At 35.7% G+C, this 21,111-nt stretch overlaps 2 protein-coding genes across 2 annotated transcripts in view; one reads left to right on the top strand and one right to left on the bottom strand.

Moving 5' to 3' along the window:
- LOC111058699 (ATP-binding cassette sub-family G member 1-like) overlaps positions 1 to 4,454 on the top strand; it is an 83,748-nt gene extending 79,294 nt beyond the window's left edge. The window contains exons 10-12 of the mRNA XM_039429293.1: positions 909 to 1,064; positions 3,504 to 3,854; positions 4,387 to 4,454. Of these exons, the coding sequence (XP_039285227.1) occupies positions 909 to 1,064; positions 3,504 to 3,848 (501 nt within the window). The 3' untranslated portion in view covers positions 3,849 to 3,854; positions 4,387 to 4,454. The remainder of the gene's footprint in view (positions 1 to 908; positions 1,065 to 3,503; positions 3,855 to 4,386) is intronic.
- A 6,513-nt stretch (positions 4,455 to 10,967) lies between these two features.
- LOC111051614 overlaps positions 10,968 to 21,111 on the bottom strand; it is a 101,323-nt gene continuing 91,179 nt past the window's right edge. Inside the window, exon 3 of the mRNA XM_022338156.2 lies at positions 10,968 to 15,168. Within this exon, the coding sequence (XP_022193848.2) occupies positions 13,175 to 15,168 (1,994 nt within the window). The 3' untranslated portion in view covers positions 10,968 to 13,174. The remainder of the gene's footprint in view (positions 15,169 to 21,111) is intronic.

Below are 21,111 nucleotides of genomic sequence, written 5' to 3'. Positions count from 1 at the left end.
TTCACCATCGTCGATACTTTTAATTCTTTAAACAATGCATTCTCTCGGATTGTAAAAATTCATGTCAAATAATCGGCTACATTACAATATACAGAGTGAGTCATATGTATGTGAACCTTCCAATGAGTTAGATACCTTTGTAGACATATAATACTGTAACTTTCAGGATAAGTTATATTGGTCGAATACCAATATTTTTTGAGGATTTCCATCTAAATTTGGGAAAGGAACAGTTTTGAGCTTTAAGCCTGTTGTTCCTTCCCCATCAATCATTCATAGTTGAAAATGATATTATAAACTATATGTATCAATGTATAAATAAAATACCTTTTAAAGTACAACTGAATTTCAACCCCTCATGAGGTGGTGACTTTTGGGTTGTAACTCGTATATTTCAAATGTGAACACCTATTGTGTGGTATATCATTTTGAAGGCTTTTTTTAAAACAAGAAAGATGGCATCAATAAAAGAGTTCTCTTATATTATTTTGAATAACCTATTGTAAATTGAAGTTAAAAATAAATGATTGTTGGATGAGAAAGACTAAGAAATTGGCAAAAACCACAGATTTATTGATTCTCATTAGAAAGACCGGTTCCGGTTATTACACCATTGTCAATCTCTGATAAACTAAAACTAAATACAAGAGCAGCAGAATTTATACTGGTAGGCGAGTACTGCTATTGGTCAAGGCTATTGGTACTTGCCTACCAGTATAAATTCTGCTGCTCTTGTATTTAGTTTTAGTTTATCAGAGATTGCAATGATGTGATAACCGAAACCGGTCTTTCTAAGTATCAATAAATCTGTGGTTTTTGGCAATTTCTTAGTCTTTTTCATTCAATATGAATAATTACCACAATATCAACTTCTCAACTACACAAAAAATAATTGTTGTTGTTTGCAGACGATATTCAGCCAGTTGTTCCTGACAATAGTGTACGTGATGTCGGGTCTACCAATGGAGTTCTACAGGTTTTTCGTTTTCTCAGTGGTTGGCGTCATGACTGCATTTGTGGCTGAGGGATGGGGTCTTGCCATTGGATCTGTATTCAATGTCACTGTAAGTAAACATTTTCTTCTTAAAAAGTATGAATTCAGAGCTTTTTATTTTCATTTATAAAATAGAATTAAAGAACCCTTTTTTGAAATTGATTGAATAATTAAAAAAAATAGTTATAATTTGTATTTTCAATCTATTATTTTATTAATTTCAAAAAATGGTACTATAATTATTCTATTTTATGAACATCTTCTTGTTTTTTAATCTGAAGTATGAAAAATTAAATTCAAAAATCAATCTTGTGTTTCTTCACCTCCAGCCGTATTTTCAGATAGTTGATATAGATATTTAGAATAATAATTACGGTATTGTTTTTTTTCTGATTGTCACATCTTTGTACTGTTTTTTTGTGTTTTGGTGAAATAAATTGGATTGAATTGAAAAAAAATTGAATTTATTTAAAAATCTAAAGTCCAGCCACTATATACATTGGTGCTTGAAATTTATGTTGTAGTTCTGATTTTTTAATATATCATTTGGATGTATGAGAGAAGTCCAGAACCAATTTCTTCAAGCAAAATTTCCTTATGCTAGATACAGAGTTGTCCAAAAACCTCGTATTTTCGGTTCATTTTCCAGTTTTCAGCTGATCCTGCCAAATCCAGTAATCGGACAGACAAATTTGCTCTTGCCTTTTTTTAGATTATAAAGTTCTAAATAAAATGAGATTAATCGGAACTCTCTATCTCCAATGAGTATTGAGTTATGATTTTTCGATAATGAGTAAAATTTAATGAAAAAATCAATTCTGAAGAATTTTAGTTCTTGATCAACAATATTTTCCGAATATTACCATTTAGATGTATATAATTCTAACGCCCTCTGGACGTATTTTTGTGCTATAATAATAGTCAGTACTTGTTAAATATTTTTATTTGTTCTCTAATAAAAAACATCCAATTCTTAGATATTTTATTTGAAATTGTAACACGTCTCATTTTGTTTGAAACATTCTGGGAACTTGATTTAATTCGATTGATCAGTGACATGAGTATAATACTGAAATGTGATGTACGGTAGTATGACATCTTAGATATGTTATTTGAGATTGTAACAAGTCTCATTCTGTTTTTAAAATTCTGGGGAAGTCATTTGATTTGATTGATCAGTGATATGAGTATATAATAGCCTACTGGAATGTGATGTACGGTAATACGGTATGACATCTCAGATATTTTATTTGAAATTTATTATTATTATTAGGTTAGCACAAACAATTCAAAGATCGGAAAAGAAAAAAAAGGCTATTGCCCAAAAATTTTTCAATTTCATAATTTGAAAATTGTGACATGTCTCATTTTGTTTGTAACACAATAGGAATTTGATTTAATTTGATTTATCAGTGACATGGAGTATTATACTGAAATGTGATGTACGGTATATATGAAAATAATTCATTGAATGATTTGATTAGAACCTTTTAGTTCAAATCGATTTGAATATTTTAATTTTACATTTAATAAAAATAGTAAGAGATTGTCAAAACCATAGATTCTATTTCAAGTTAGAAAGACCGGTTTCGGTTGTTACACCATTGCCAATCTCTGATAAACCTCACGGACCTCAATAAACCTCAAACAACCTCACGGAGTTTATCAGAGATTGACAATGGTGTAACAACCGAAACCCGCGGTTGTACATTCATTGTACAATCATTCAAAAGTAATTTAAAAGTGATTTGAATCTAGTTTGAAATGCTTTGAAGTGATTTAAAAAGTAGATAAATCGATGATTCTAAATGATTTTTAAGAACTTATTTAATCATTTGAAAGTGATTTAAAATGATTTTCAAGTAGTTTATAAATCACAATTATGCCCACTTAAAGCATTGTAAATCATTGTACAATAAAAGTAATTTAAAAGTGATTTTAATCTACTTTGAAATGCTTTGAAGTGATTTGAAAGTACATAAATCAATGATTCTAAATGATTCTGAAGAACTTATTCAATCATTTGAAAGTGATTTCAAATGATTTTCAAGTAGTTTATAAATCACAATTTTGCCCACTTAAAGCATTGTACAATCATTTAAAAGTAATTTAAAAGTGATTTTAATCTACTTTGAAATGCTTTGAAGTGATTTGAAAGTACATGAATCAATGATTCTGAAGAACTTATTCAATCATTTGAAAGTGATTTCAAATGATTTTCGGGTAGTTTATAAATCACAATTTTGCCCACTTAAAGCATTGTAAATCATTGTACAATGATTTTAAAGTGCTTGAAAGTGATTTGAAATTACTTTTTAAAGTACTTTCAACTGATTATTTTGCTGCTTGGGGGTCTTTCTAACTTAAAATGAAATCTGTGGTTTTTGACAATTTCTTATAGTATTTTCATTTAATATGAATAATAATTACAACATTACCAACTTCTCAACTACACAAAAAGTTTTTTATTTTACAGTTCAAGATTATTTAATTTGGTTTTGTGTTGCAGAACGGCAGCGCAGTGGGACCGATGACAATTGCGCCGTTTCTCGGATTCGCGATCTACGGCTTCGACTTTGCCCGAGATATTCCGGCCTGGTTTATGCCCATCCTCAAGCTGAGCTTCCTCAGATCGGGCGTCATCGCCCTCATCATCGTGGTGTTCGGCATGAACAGGGGTTTCCTCGACTGCAACCACGAGATGTACTGCCACTTCAAGAATCCTCGCATCATCATCTACTACCTGGACATCGAGGGCGTATCGCCCTGGCAGGAGATACTCGGCATGTTTGCCATGCTCCTCTTCTTCAGAATTGTCTGCTTTTTTGGACTAAAATGGCGGCTCAGAACTTGATCCAATATAGTTATTTGTGCAACTAGTGCGCAAAGTGTCAGTTTGCTGCACCGAAAGAAACGATTACGCCCGAGCCGTAGGCGAGGGCGGAATGGTTTCTTGAGTGCAGCAGAGGAACTTTGCGCACGTATTTCACATTAAGTTTTTCCTACAGTTACCAATGAATATGAAAAGTGGGTAATTATGGGTAAAATTGCCTGAAATCCATCAAATGTTTTTCTGTGTAATTTTATTATTGATAAAAACCTTAATCCTAAAATCCTAAAGTCCTCGTTGTCCTCCATTATAATATATAATGAATAATAATTAGCGCGTTGTGCTTGGTTGCACCTCTGCTCACTATAGCAGCCCAGTCACTGTTACCAACTTCATTTTCATTTTGCTGCACTGTTGCTCCATATAACCTACTAAGTATTTTGCGTTGCCATGTTGCAAATCTGGAGTGCAGAAAAATTTTTCCCGCACTAGAGCGGAAAAGTGATTCTTTGCGTTCTGTAATCAGTGCAGCAATGGCCACTTTTCAACGTAACTGTAGGAAAAGTAAATTAAGTGAATTTGTATGGCTTTTATCATAGCCACCTCTAATACAAGGCCGCGGCCTACGATATTGCAACGTCACAGTGTAGGCCTAGACTCATAGAGAAACAATAGCATAAGAAGATATCCCATGGTATAGGGCGTTTATGTCGCAACTTTCACTGTTATCTCAAGCTGATAGTCCACGTAGTTCTTTCCTGTGAAGCTTTATGACGCTGGTAGTCTCTCATATAGTGCCGTTCATACACTCTTACCCGGTCAAAACAGTAAAAATCGACAATAATCGACAGTAATCGGCTTGAGATAACAGTAAAAGTTGCTACATAAACGCCCTATACCATGGGATATCTACTTACGCTATTGTTTCTCTATGCTAGAATCTAGTATATGATTGGTGAAAAAGATCAGCTGGTATTTTTTTAAATCTTCTTCACCAATCATGTATTAGATTCTAGGCCTACACTGCGACGTTTCAATATAGTAGGCTGGGGCCTTGTATTAGAGGTGGCAATGCTTTTATTGGTGGGGAGTTCCTTGCGGGAAGTTCCCACATCCCCTGATTATAATTGAAGCCGTCAATGGGCCTAACGACTGTCATACTTCAGCCGGGACCGACAATTAAACTTGATCTGATATAAATCTATGATTGGTTTGTGCTCGCAATACTTCTGGTCTCTATAGTTAGGTCTACCACGTTATAATGGCTATATCTATAGTCCGTTCAAAATTATTTCTTAACCTTCCGGTAGTCGCGCCGTACTCAATCACACGAGCAGTCGCGTGTTGTATTTTGTACAACATCCAATTTTCCAAGTTCTATGTACTCTGTTTACTGTCAAAACATATTAATTAATTGTATAATAACTTTTCCATCTTCTTGGATTATTTTACGCCTATGAATATTTGGATGATTACCATTTCATAGCCCAATAAGGTACATCAAGCAAAGCCATCAATTCTGTGTTATTGGTTCGTTTACAGTCCCCGTATATAGTCTTTCCCTATCTTATGCACAGTGCGACTTATGCACTGTGGCGACTAAATGGCACCTAAAGACTGAATCATTGCTCGGTTGATACTGCAACTCACTGGATAGATAGAAATGGCCCTCTCTCCCACTTAACCCTCCTACACAATTCTAATGCATCTACATCACAACATAAGGAATAATCTCTTAAATATAATGATAAGTAATATGATAGAAAAAAATATGGAGCAATGGGGGAAAGTTTTGGAATGCATAGGTAAAACTCATTCACTGACACCACCCCATTCAATAGTTTTGTGCAGCACTGACACTGTTGTACTTTTTACAACAGCGCGACTGCCGGAAGGTTAAGGTGTATTTTCGTTTGTGCGTAAATTTCCACAGTCGACGACGACACGAATTGTTGACATTCATATTGTCCAAATTACAAGTCTATTAAACAGCTGATCAAATAACTTTTAATTTTTTGTGTTTATTATTCAAGAATGGAACATTTCTAATAATATCAACATATTGCTATTTTGCTATATGAAATTAATAAAAACAATATAAAAATATTGTAGTAACCTTCTATGGAAGGCAGAGAATCGGCAACGTAGCGGATAGCGCTATCTCTTTCTCGCTTCGCTCTGTTGCCAGATCGTCTTTTAACAATGTAGAATCAATAATAAATTAACAAAATATTTCATCTTAATATTATGAAATTATTGAAAAATATAATTTCTCACTTAATAAATCTTATTATATTAAAGCTGCAAAGACAAAAAATTCACAGCCAATACGGCTGAGTATTGTTCAGGTACTTCAAACGATAATGAACCGTTAATATTACATCAGTAAACCTGTATCAGCTACCCTCCATAGAAGGCATTGACAAGACAGAGGATCGACAACGTTCTTCTCCTATCTTTCTCCACTGCCATTACAACATGGACCTCACTGGAACATTTTTTCAGAAATTTTTGTCAGAAAAAGTAATTATATTCTCACATGGAAACTGTTATATTTTATGTAAAAAAATGGATTACTATGAGCTCACCGTTCACCCCAATATGCTAATTACAGTAAAATACCGTACAGTGAATTATTTTTAGATAATATATAATTATAGGTCGTAGGTGATTGAGTGAATGAATAAATAAAGAACCATATATTGTTAGGTACTTTTGAATATTTTCTCTAGTGATGCTCTTCTATGACTATAGTGGGGTCCACTTTATAATGGCAGTGGAGAAAGATGGGAGAACAACTTTGCCGATCCTCTGTCTTGTCAATGCCTTCTATATACGGTAGCAGATACAGGTTTATTGATGTAGTAATATTAACTGTTCATTCTCGTTTACAAAAATCAATTATTTTTTATTAGCAATAAATTATATTTTCCAGTAATCAAGATGAAATATTTTGTTAATTGATTAATAATTCTACATTGTTGAGAGACGATCTGGAAACAGAGCGAAAAGCGAGAAACAGATAGCGCTATCCGCTTTGTTGAATGATAGAAAAGGATGGCAATACCATTGCTAATCAACCACTACTGCCATTATAACGTGGACCTTACTATAAAGATCGAGCCGTGTTTGTGGCAGTGATAGAGAAAAAAAATGGGAGAAACCTTTTAAAACCTCTAATCAACCAAAATGGGCTACTGGAAAAAAAGTAAATTCGTATGCCTTTTGTTGGTGGGGAGTCCCTTGCTCCAAGGTTCCACCGCCTGAATATATAATTTGAGCCGTCAATGGGCCTTGCGACTGTCATACTTCAGCCGGGACCGACAGTTTAACGTGCCCATCCGATATCACGGGAGTGATCTGGTTAAAAAACTTTTGGTTGTGAGAGGGTTTGAACCCGGGATCTCTATGCTGCTACGCAAGCACTCTATCCACTAGACCACGGATCACTCCCTGGGCTACTGGAAAACAATTATCTTAAAAAATCTAGCTTATTGCAACAGAATGTGTATCACATTTAGACTCAACTCACACTTCCGCTACTCAGGTCGAGAAGAGACTCAACTATAGTCGAGAGCATGTGTTTTCAAACGGTGACACTCAGACCAGTCGATTCTAGTCTCCGCGACGTCACCATTTGAAACGACATGCTCTCCACTAGAGTCGAGTCTCTTCTCGACCTGAGTCGCGTAAGTGTAAAGGTGCGTACAGATATACGCGCCGCGAACATGAGCAATTCACTTTTAATCACCTGACTATATCTCTATTTTTACAGAAACGGTATAAGATATATATATATAGAAAGCTTGGCATCAGCTGATTAAAAGTGAATTGCTCATGTTCGCGGCGCGTATATCTGTACGCACCTTAAGTTGAGCCTTACATTGTGAAATGTAGTACTAACGATAATACTTGATATTTGCTCAGTAAAAGACAGGAAAAAATTGAACATCTATTGACTATAAATAGATAATAAAATAATAAAAAAGATTAAGATCCAATTTATATTGAATATAATAATATTCTTTTCAATAATAATTGATAGAATAAATAATAGTTCAAGATACATCAGAATATAGTGTACCGTTAGTCTAAGATTTTGTACAGTTTTTAGATTAAGATGAATAATATCCTTGTTCACCATGACATCAATTGATTTGTATAGAATATTACTGTTTTAAGAATATAGGTATTAATGAATTTCTATTATCACTCCAAGATGTGAAATTTAAAAAAATAAATTTTCTATATAATTTTGTATCACTTACTTGTATTAATTATTATCACCTTGTTATAATTCCTATTCCATTCCATAAGAGTCTGCCTATAAAGAATTTGGTTCGATTCCCGGTCTGGGCATGTTTTTTGGGCAGTTTCACTCAACGAAACTTCTTTGTTGATTCATAATTTATTTCCATCTGCTATTTAGTTCCTCGGTCAATATTTTCAATAACAGAAGTCCTTAGTTCTAGTTATATTGCTTTATTTGGATACTCGACTTATTAATTATTATTATTATATGAAGATTTTTATGAGAAATTTAACTTTATTCATAGGCTGTTGAAATTGATAAAATACTTTGTTCTACAATTTGAGGTTCAAGACATAATTGATATCGGTTGCCTCATTTCCATGCCTGATGCACTACGGTATAGTTGTACACACACTACTAATATGCACGTCAACATTTTGATTGATTTCAGGCACAGCTTTCTTGCACTTGAAAACAATAAAACCTTGAATTATTAGTACAGTGCGGTATGCAACAGTACATCTTATATTATACTCTCAGACCTATCTATTATGTGGAATCTCATACCCACTTTAAAGATGTTATATTATTGATGGAAATGAATTGGAAATTGCATTTGTTCAAATGAATAATTATTAGTAGTATACGAGAATCAGGACCTCCTAAATACCAAGAGGTATTTGGGAGGTCTGCGGGAATCCCAATTAAATGCTGTAAATAACCAGAAGACTTCTGCTACTGCAAATATTGACAACAGGGTAAACAGCTAGATGGAAATTCGATGAGCGCTACTATACAAAAATTATTTGTCAGCCCGGGAACTAAATGCTGTAAATAACACCGAAGACTTCTGCAACTGCAAATATTGACAGCAGGGTGAACAGCTAGATGGAAATTGGATGAGCGCTACTTAAAAAAAAATTTTTTTATTCCCGGGCAGACAAATAATTTTTGTATAGTGGCGCTCATCGAATTTCCATCTAGCTGTTTACCCTGTTGTCAATATTTGCAGTAGCAGAAGTCTTTGGGGTGATTTGCAGCAATTAATTTGGATTTTCGTTTCATAATGATTATGTCATATATTATTGCTGGTTTCTGTTGTGATTTTCTTGTCTATTATTAAATTTAACTGTGATGGGGAGATTGATTGATTAAATCAATACAACATGCTCAATTAATGAATAAGTTTCAATTGATTTATAATCATTGACATCAATGAAAAACAAGTGATTCATACAATAATTAGACTAGATTGTATACAATTTACATAATTTCAACATGCGATAGAATATTAAAAATATAATCTTTAGAAACATAACACTTTTATTCTCAACTCAGGATAAACCACAATAATTGAAACGACTTTTGATTTGAATCTGTTTTTCATGATACATAAATATTATTAATCTATTTCCTAAAGACTAGGAATGAATCCTGGTAGAATTTCGTTACTCTATAGACACCATGCTGGAAAATATTTACGTCTCAATCAATGAATTCGGAGCTATCATTTCATATTATGCTCGTCTGTGAAATGAATGAATTGATTGACATTTACGTCGTCTTAGTTCTAAGTTGTTACTGACTATATCAGTGAGGTCCACGTTATAATGGCAGTGGAGAAAGATAGGAAAACAAAGTTGCCGAAACTCTGTCTTGTCAATGCCTTCTATGGAGGGTAACTAATACAGGTTTATTGATGTAATATTAACTGTTCATTCTCGTTTAAAATAATCAGTTATCCTATTATATTTTATCAATCAAGAAATCATATTTTTCATAATGAATTTTCATAATTAAGATGAAATATTTTGTTAATTCAATTCAATTCAATTTATTAAAAACACACAAAACAAGACAAAACAAAATTACAAAGAATTATGAAACAAATAAAACACAATAAAATGTTACAAATATAAAAACCATGGGCTTTGTGGTTGGGTGTGTTGGAGAAGAGAAAAAAAGAGAGGAAGATACCTAGCCAACTATGGTTTCCCATGTAATAGGCAGGCAAAGAAGAGAAGAGAAGTAATGAGGGAAAAAGGTAGGGTGAAATGGGGGGAAGGAAGAAAACAGAGGAATAGGTACTCAAAATAAAGGCAAGCGAGTCCACTGAAAAATGAAAAAAACAATGCTGGAGCAGAAATCTCGAGTCATATATCTAAATGGAACAAGAAATTACTGTATGTCCAGTTTTTTATATCCAGTTCAATTTTCCCGCTGATCTTATTGTCCATGAGAAAGTGAGGTTTATTATTTTAGTACCTATGTAAATTAACTGCCTCCTTATACATTCAATATTAGTGTTATAGGTTACATATTTGTTAGCAGTAGTCCTTGAATTATAATAATTAAGTGTAGAGTTTATTGTGAGAGGAAAATCGGATCTATATTTTATTAAGTACTCAATTACGGTTTTTATGTATAATGGACGTATAGTCATGACCTCCAAATCACTAAAAACCATATCCGTTGGATAGAGCCTGGGTTTGCTTAATATAGTTTTAATTATCAGTTTTTAGTCATTGATTATTAAATTATGAAATTTAAGACGAGATTATTGAATTTGCTTGTGATAAATCCTTTTTATAGTGTTGAAGAGTTCTTTGAGAGTGAAATAATTGTTGCTTAGAGTTAATAGAGGTTTCTATTTGAATTTATATATTGTTCTAAAGGTTCAAGTTGTGCTGTAAGGAATATGTTTTTTGCATTCAAATGAATATTATTAATGTATTTAAAAATCCAATTGACTTACAGTTTACTTAGGTACTGTATTATTTTCAAGACTCAGTAATGTAATTTTGTATGTACAGTTGCTGTAAAATTTGATTTTATCTTTTGTCTTACTGTATTCAATATTTGACTTTGCCTATTGTTCTAGGAATTTAACGGCAATAAAATCATATTTAATTATTTATTTAATATTCTACATTGTTGAAAGACGTCAAATGAGAATAAGGATATTTTCAAAAAGCTATTGAAAAAAAATATTCAGCAAACGGGGTTTACTACAGTATTCAAGAATTTATGGATGGAGAATGAGGCTTTTGGGAGGGTTAAATTGTAATGTACATTGTAGAATGTGATGTATATAATATATGTTTATATGTATCCTTTTATTTTTTGACAAATAGTCCTTGACGATTTCCTATACTCTTCAAAGAGTCTCCAGGAAGAGAATTCAATCAAAATTTGGCAACAGAGCAAAGTTAGAAAGAGATAGTGCTATCCGCGTTATTGGATGATAGACAAGGATAGAGATACCATTGCTAATCAAACACTGCCATTGTAAAGTGGACCCCAGTATAGAAACTGCAAGACATGCACGGGGGTAGCTTCCAAGTTATTTTCTACTATATACAATCCACAATCACTATATGTACATGTCCATGGTTGAAATATACACAATATTAATATTATCAGTACGAGTTGGCAGATGAACACTACTAGTATTGTTCGTTGAAGCAAGGTTCTTGAAGACTAGAATAGTTGGTGTTTTGGCACACCACGAATTTGATTCCAATGGTGGAAGTACGTTGATAGAAGGTGTTCTGGGACACCATGAGTTTCATTCCAATGATGGGAACAGTCACCACCTCCGTAAACAAAGTCACTGTGAATTCTGGTGACGTCAGAACAGGTAGGGCTCCTACACCAATGAAAAATTGTTGATCTCAGCTGATCCATATCAGCTAAGTCACTGTGAATTCTGGTGACGTCAGAACAGGTAGGGCTCCTACACCAATGAAAAATTGTTGATCTCAGCTGATCCATATCAGCTAATGTTTTTATTGGTGTAGGAGGACCTGTTCTGACGTTACCATCAACCACCTGTCATGCACGGTTAGACTACGTCCGATATGCGATCTCCGATGAGCGACTTTGTGGGCTAGCAGTCCACTGAGCGATCCATTGTTCAGAATAACAAATTACACAGGTGAGGGGGGAGGAGACACCTTCTGAAAAATATTATTGATTTTCACTTAGTGTGTTGACTGGGTAGGTACTGTAAAAATTCCATACTACAGTACCAAACCTTACTAACGTTTATTTTAGTGAACATTTCTAACGTTTATCAAACGTTGTTCTCATAACGTTCATCAGCATTAAACATTCTAGACGTTTATTGAACGTTTATTTTAGTAAACTTTTCTAACGTTTATTAAACGTTGTTTTCATAACGTTTATCGAATTTTAAACATTTATTAAACGTTTTTTAAACTTTTTGTGCTGAGTGGAAAATAAGAATAAAGAGGACTTGGGTGTCATTAATCGCCAGAGGAAGGCTATACAAGCGATAAATTATCTTGCAGATATCAAGAAGATTTAAGATCAACTTCACATCTGGAGCAACCTACATCAATCACAATTGATTTCAAGTTTATGCCAATCTATAATCGTTATAGTAAGTTTATAAAAGTGAAATGGCTCCTATACTCCATCAACAGAGCTCAAAATCTACATTCAAACTTAGGTGCTTAAATATTAATAATTCATTTTTCATTTTGATAAATTTATAATAACCAAATCGAATTTGTTAATAGTTTGTTGATAGATTGTTCATTAGATACAATTATTCTTCAACAAAAGATTCCTTTTTATGGGAGGTGGTAGGTACTGATTCAATCATAATCTGAGTATACACATACGCTTGTGGCCTTCCTCCGTCACTGTCCTTGATGATTAATGACACCTAAGTCCTCCCATTCATAGCATCTGCCTATCCTTATTGTTATTATGGACAATGGATCGCTCAGTGGACTATTTTCTCCCTGATCGCACATCGGAAATCGTTCATTGGAAATCACTCATCGGATGACACCATCATGCACTATGGCTTTGTTTATGGAGGTAGTGGAACAGTACATTGATGAAAGGTGTTTTGGCACACCATGAGATCCATTCCAATGTTCCCACAGTACATTGATGCAAGGTGGTCTGGCACACCACAAGTTCCATTCCAATGGTGGAAGAAGTGATGTTCTGGCACACTCCAATGGTGGAAGTACGCTGATGGAAGTGGTGTTCTGGCACATCACAAATTTCATTCCAATGGAGGAATTCCGTTGATGGAAGGTGTTTTGGCTCATGGAAGCGACTATGATTGGTAGTTGGGGTTATCAACAGCGGTAACCCTGTTAAGACGGGGATGGTTGGCAGGCGACCGCTGCGGAATCAGCAGATGACCCGGTCGACATCCCAAGATGTGCAGCTTGCTGTCGGGCTTCGGTTGTCGCGGACTGTCTGGAGTCAGACCCGCATCCGTCATCAACGCATCAGTCAAAATGCTGTTAGCTGCAAACGTGTAGACTGGTCCTTCACTGGCCGGATCTTCGGCCAACATTGAGGCATGATCTTCCAACCAGTTCCCAGATGGAGGACCGCTCCTGTCCACGAAACTCCCCGAGTATATCACCGTGAGGGGACCTCCAATCGAGGGCAGTGTCTCATCGCTCATGCGCTGATGTCTCGGCAGAGAGTTGAACAGTGGCTTCGACCTGTGCCAGGGCCAATCGATGTTCAACGTTCTCAGGTAACGGAAGAGTGCCATCAATGCTGTAACCAGGATAACTGCCGCACAAGCTCCCCCCACAGCCACATAGATCACTGTCTCTATATCAGTGTGTCGATCATTGACAATCATCGATGTAGCTGATGGTACATCATCCAGTGACACAGGTTGTTGTGACCTCAGCGATAAGAACCTCACCACATGATACTCCTCTCCAGACAACTCCAAAAGTGTTGCATTAGTTTCTGCAAGCTTATGGAGGGGCGCCTCTTCCTCTCCAAACACCCTGTCATCCATTTCGAGTTCTTCATCCAAATCCTCCACCCCGTTCTCGTTGGAGGGCACCACGCTAACGTTCACCATCAAACGGGGTGGTGCCAGAACTACCCTGTTCACCCGCACCTCGTCATACTCTAGAGACAACCTCGCAGCCAGGTTGAGTTTCAAGTACTTGGCAAAGTCTTTCTGTCTGAGGCGGACAATTGTGGAGTTGCCGGCTAGTAGCAGCAGAAACCAGCGACCTGAGGGTTGCAGTTGATCTCCGGAACTCACAGACAGCCTCGCCGCCTCCAGAAGTGCCGTCTCATTGTGGACCACCATCTCCTCGATCAACTTCTCCTGCTCATCACTACTCTGATCCCACATCTTGAACGGGCTATCCCCAATGTCGTTGTCTTCCAATCCAGGGAACCCTCTCTCTCCATAGAACGGCGCTCTTCTTTCAGACTCCTCCACCTCCTCCTCTTCCTCCTCCTCTTTCTCCTGCTCGTCACTATCGAACAGCCTCTCCTCATTGAAATCCTTGATGATGCGCTCATTGAACTTCTGTCTCTCCCTCAGTATCTCATTTGTCTCTTCGAAGACCTCTTCCTCACTGTCTACAAAAGTATCTCTCTCCTTCAACTCGGCTTCAACCAGTAGCACTCGTTTCTGTTTGTCCTCGCTTAGAACGACAGATGGAGACGGTTTTTCTTGTGATTTGTTTTCATTCACAACAGTTGATTTCGCTTTTGAATGACTCTTCTCAATCATTGATAGATCCTTTAGAACAATAGATGGAGACGGTTCATCTTGTGATTTGTTCTCATTCACTTTTGAATGAGTCATTGATAGAGGGAGATCGTTGTTCAACTTCGAATGACTCTCAACCATAGATAAAGAAAGTTTATTACTCACTTTTGAATCACTCTTCTCGACCATAGACGGAGGTAGTATATTGAGATTGTTATTGACAGTGGTCACCTCGCCAGCCTCTGTTGACTTTGTGCTATCAGGAGACATATTCTTATCTGCGGGAGATCCTGAGGCATTCGTAGTGGAGACAACAGGCTCATCTGTCGTGGTCTGTCCAAGACGGAGCAGCCAGTATCCAGCTCCCGAGTCGCGACTCGCCTTATCCTCGCCGAGCATCTCCTCGCTGTCGATTCCCCGCAGATGATCCTCAGTGTCGATCCCTCGCAGATGGTCCCACAACATGTCCTTGTCCTCAGCTTGGAATTGGTCCTGCTGTGACGTCATAGTGGTTTCTTTGATGGCGTTGGTTGGCTCATCGTGGTTCAGTTGCGTGTAACGGGTTACAACTGTAACAGAAAAAAGGGGAGTGGAGGTTAATAAATTGTCGATAATAAATGAATCTCACGTTTGAGAAATTAACAAATAAAAAATATCTCACATTTGCTGATTTTTCAATAACCACCTTAAGTCTAGAAGTGGAGAGAAATGAGACATTGCATAAGTTAAAGTGCGAATAATATATGATAATTATTGAATGAAAAAGACTAAGAAATTGTCAAAAACCACAGATTTATTGATATCAAGGAAGACCGGTTTCGGTTATTACACCATTGTCAACCTCTGATAAACTTTCGATGTGTTTATCAGAGATTGACAATGGTGTAATAACCAAAAACCGGTCTTTCTAAGTATCAATAAATCTGTGGTTTTTGACAATTCCTTAGTTTTTTTCATTCAATAGGAATAATTACCACAATATCAACTTCTCAACTACACAGAAAATATAATAATTATATTTTCTCCGAGAGTGATGAGGATGAGGTGATGCCCACAAAGAGCTCTAGGCTCTATAGTGAGGCTCACGTTATAATGGCAGTGGAGAAAGATAGGAGAACAACGTTGCTGATCATCTGCAACGTGAATAGTTATTTGTGCAACTAGTGCGCAAAGTGACAGTTTGCTGCACCAAAAGAAACGTTTATAGGAATGGTTTCTTGAGTGCAGCAGAGGAACTTTGCGCACGTATTTCACATTAAATTTTTCCTACAGTTATCATTGAATATGAAAAGTGGGTAATTATGAGTAAAATTCTCTGAAATCCATCAAATATTTCTCTGTGTGATTTTATTATTAATAAAAACCTTAATTCATTGTCAAATTCAATAATGTAGTCGTAAATGAATGAAGGTGGCTGTGTGCTAAATGTGATGGCTGTCAACAGCTGTTGTCCACTGCCTTAATACCACCACAGTCACTGTTACCAACATAATTTTGATTCTCCTGCACTGGTGCTCCATATAACCTACCAACTATTTTGCGTTGTCATGCTGCAAATCTGGAGTATGCAAAGTATTACTTTGCGCACTAGAGCGGAAAAGTGATTCTTTGCGGCCTGCAATTCAAATTCAAATTCAAATTCATTTTATTGAGCCAAAAAAGAACATACAGGCCAAGTCAAAACATAAAAATAGACAGAATAACAATGTAAAATTAAAAATTGAAGCATATAACAATGGTAAGAATACATTTATAATACAACAGCAGAGTTCAAGTGTCATCATTCAAAAATTCATCTTCACTATAGTAAGCCCTATTCACTAAGTATGCATAGAGTTCTCTTTTAAAATTTATTGATGGGGCATATAAACATTTTGGTAACTTTTTAAATAGTCTCAAACCAATTACACTAGGACTTTTGTCAGAGAATCTCAATCTGTGGTGATTAACAAATGGGTCCCCATTGCCACGAGTAGAATAACCATGAACATCACAATTCTTTTTCAATGATTTAATCTTATTAGCAATGTATAATACTACTCTGTAAATATAAATACATGAAAAAGTGAGTAATTGTAGTTCTTCAAATGCATTCCTCCACGATTGATTGTAATCCAGGTTTGCAAAGTACCTCACTGCACGTTTTTGTAAAATGAATAATTTCTGACAGTTTAAACCAGACGTACTTCCCCAAAGTTCTACGCCATATACCAGGTGAGTGTAAATGAGAGAGAAGTACACACACCTAGCAATATCTCTATTCACAAATATTACCATATACCATAATACAAAGAGACCCCTGCTAATCTTACCAGCTACTTTATCAGCATGCTCATTCCATGACAATCTTTCGTCTACAGTCAAACCAAGTAAATCAGTGCAGAAATGGCCTCTTTTCAGGGTATCTGTAGAAAAAATTTATTTATTGATGTAATATTAACTGTCCATTCTCGTTTAAAATAATCAATTATATTTTATTAAGCCAGAAATTATATTTTTCAATAATTTCATTATGAACTTTCATAATTGAGATGAAATATTTGGTGAGTGATTATCAATTCTACATTTTTAAAAGCCGATCTGGCAACAGAGCAAAGCGTGAACGAGATAGTGCTATCCGCTTTGTTGAATAGTAGACAAAGATAGCAATACTAATCAAACACTGCCACTATAACGTGGACCTCACTATAGACACTGTGTCAATACCTAAAAGTATTTAAAAATCAACTTTCACTTCTAAAATTCAAGTGATATTATCGAAAATTTATCCAGACTCTTATCTTGTAGAGAATCAGGGATTATTATCCAAATTTTGATCTCCAAAATATCATTATTATTGTAGCATAACATACTGAAAAAGTATAACCATGTATTATCTCATACATTATTCTCTTTTAATCCATTAAATAACACAGAACCGTGTAGCAAAAGGGGAATGAATCAGGGAATAATGAAAAGCTATGAACGCATTCAGCAATGAAACGACCACATAAATAATTTGGAACGATGTGAATGTTTGGTAACGATAATAAATTTATGACCTCGAAAGTCGGTTACGCACCACCAATAAAAGCGTCAATGTGATTGATCGGTGGAGCGCGGGAAATTAGAATTGCTCGACTGGGAATCAACTGATAGTCGAGTTGCACGACATTTCTGTCAATTCATATCAGATACTGGACGCTGGGAGGATAGGCCACCTACTCCATTCGAAATTCAACTTGAGGGGTTTCTGTGATATTGATTTTGAACTGTGCACAATGTTTATGACCTGATAGTCAGCGAACATCAATCCTATATACCGTGTTATACGTGTTTGAAGTGACACGTTTGAGTTTTATTGGTAGGCTCGGTTTATCAATGCGCTCTGATGAGAGTAGGGTTGAGATATCAATGTGAATTCACATTATGATAAAGAAGAAGGAGGGAGTCTTATTCTTTATTGATTTATACAATAAGTACATCATCAAAATCACAGGGTGAAAGGAGAAAAGGTAACCTTGTGCTATTGACAAGACAGAGGATCGGCAACGTTGTTCTTCTATCTTTCTCCACTGCCATTATAACGTGGACCTCTCTATAGGGATGCTGTATAGAATTTGGGCTTGCCTGAGATGCATTGCAATTTGCAATGGGCTGATGTATGCACTTTCACTGGTGCATTGTCTCATTGTCATTGCACCTGTCATCATCTGTCAAAATGTCACTCCATAGCATGTTAGCATGCTATGAGAGAGAGAGAGACAGAGAGTTAGAAAGAGTTAGTTAGTTAGAGAGAGAGAGCGAGAGAGTGAGTGAGTGAGAGAGAGATAGAGAGAGAGAGATTAGATTAGATTTCTTTATTTTATATATGTTACAATATTTACTGGCTTATACACTAATTTACATTAAATGACGATAATGCTAGTTATTCAAAGAATTTCACAAAGTATAAATAATTAATCAAAGAGGATAAATATAGAAATGCAATTAGAATAACGATAATGTAATAATGTGATGTATAACTTCATAAATCGGCGGTGTTTCAACAAATAATTGTCGATTATTTTAGAAGGATATAAAATATCCTTCCCATTAACACACGACCGGGTTGTGATGAATTAGAGCTGTTGGGAATTATAACTCGAAGTAATCTTCAAATAAGAAACTCTACTTAGTAAGTTAAAAACTGGTTGATTTGAATCTTAGAATTATGGGATGAATCTATGAATTATGACAAGAATGGAATTTGAGTGAGTTTTATTTATTATTTTACAAAGGCGACTTTCTAGAAGTATTTTAAGCCTAGGTGATGATGATGATGATGAGATGAATGATAATACAATGAAGGTAGAGTTATGAATGAATAAAAATTATAGGTTATGCTATCCACTTGAATAGATTTGAGTCCACTTTTCAGTCCAGAAATAATAGTGAATACAATATTGCATTGATAATTAGAATTAGATAAATGGAACAAACGTTATAGGGTGGGATATAAATCAAAATATTAGACATTTATTGAGTAATATTGACAATATACAATACTAAAGAGCTGAAAATCTTGAGATGGGAAGATGAATATGTATTATGTAGAAGAGAGATGGGATGTGGAAAATGGATGAATGAATGGGATGGAGAATGGAAAGGAAGGGAGATTAGAATATGTGTCATGCGGTGCTCTAGGGTTGGACAGACTCAGTCATTTTCTCTATAAGATACTTTTTCAAAGACAGGATGAAGCCCGCTCGGCTCTCAATGCATCTAATAGAGTTGGGAAGTTTATTCCATTCACGACAAGCACTGACTAGAAACGATTTGGAATAGAGAGTAGTTCGATGATTAGGTATCCTGAGAGTATTTGCACCAGTTCTAGTATGGGAAGCGTCTATCCTCCTACCATCGGAAACAAATTTAAAATCATTTTTACTTTCCTTGCCCTACTACCATAGGTAAGGAAAGTATTGCTTTCCAAAAAAATTAAGGTACCCTAATTTCAAGTTTTCTATACGTTTCAAGGTCCCCTGAGTCCAAAAACATGATTTTTGGGTGTTGGTCTGTGTGTGTGTATGTGTGTGTGTGTATATGTGTGTGTGTGTATGTGTGTGTGTGTATGTGTGTATGTCTGTGAACACGATAACTCCATTCCTAATCAACCGATTGAGTTGAAATTTCAAACTTAAGGTCCTTCTACCATGAGGATCTGACAATAAGAAATTCAATAAAATTGAATTCAAAATGGCGAAAAAAATGGCGGAAAAATTACTAAAAAACCATGTTTTTCGCGGTTTTCTCGAGAACGGCTCTAACGATTTTCTTCTTATTCATACCATGGATAGCTATTTATAAGCCCTATCAACTGACATGAGTCTCATTTCTGAGAAAATTGCAGGAGCTCCGTAATATACTTGAGATAAATGGCGGATAATTACTAAAAAAGCCATGTTTTCACGATTTTCTCAAAATAACTTGACCGATTTTTTTCAAATTCATACTCTGTATAGTTATTTATCAGCTCTATTAACTGGCATGAGTCTCCTTTCTGGGAAACTAATGGGGGGTCCACCCCATCCTTGAGAAATGGACTTTGTAACCTCCTTCTCGTGCATGAGGTAGGTAGGCAGAGCAGTTCATAAAAAGAACACATAGTCGAGATATTTCATCTGTAGAACAGCTGTTTTGACGACTTTAAAAAAATGACGACTAAAAAAAATCATCGAATTTCACAATTTACACAAAGGAAAAAGTACTAAGAAAACAATTATATATACACATATACAAAAGTCTGGTCGTAATTGCAAATATGAGCAAGGAAAGTTGTGTGAGTGTACCACACCAGATTTTTGAAATAGTTGGGATTGCCATATTTAACAAGTTTGATTATTCTGAAACTTCTCTGATCGGGAAGCTTCAGGGTAGAGCTAGCAATGTGTGCTGGGGTGATATGTTCATGGCGTTCAAGAGAGTAAACTAAAGAGTGAGAGAGGAAGAGTGAGAGAGCATTAGGTAGAATAAGGAGCAGAAATACGGGAGCCCGAATGTGTACGAGGAGAAACTGCGCTGCTAGGAAATTCCATTATTATTTCATAGAACTGAGCAGAAAGGTACACCATTGTCGAGGACATTACACCATACTGCTGTTGCCTGGCTTGGCTTGCTAAGTCCTAACTTCGTTTTTATAATAAGACTGAGGGTGAAGCCCACATAAGCTCGTAGGCTTGTGCGTGGATAACGAGTGAGAGGGATGATGATAAGAGATAATGAATACTTTTTAGGTAGTTGAGACCTACGGCTTATCGTCTCCTCCGAATCTATGAATTGATTGTGCTGTGGTCAAAAACTTTCGCCCCGGTCGAGATTCGAACTCGGGTTCTCATGATCATTAGACCGGCGCGGTATCACTTATTCCTACGAGCCAATTAAATGACACTTTCGCGAAACAGGAAAAGAGTCTTTATTCTAGGTGTTTTGGGTCAGGAAGAAGAAATAGAAAAGGATGAAACGATCTCAATACATAAGAGAAGATCTCAGCC

This window comes from Nilaparvata lugens, chromosome 5, assembly GCF_014356525.2.
Source record: "Nilaparvata lugens isolate BPH chromosome 5, ASM1435652v1, whole genome shotgun sequence".
NCBI classification, from domain to species: Eukaryota; Metazoa; Arthropoda; class Insecta; order Hemiptera; family Delphacidae; genus Nilaparvata; species Nilaparvata lugens.
This window is presented reverse-complemented; position numbering and strand designations above follow the sequence as displayed.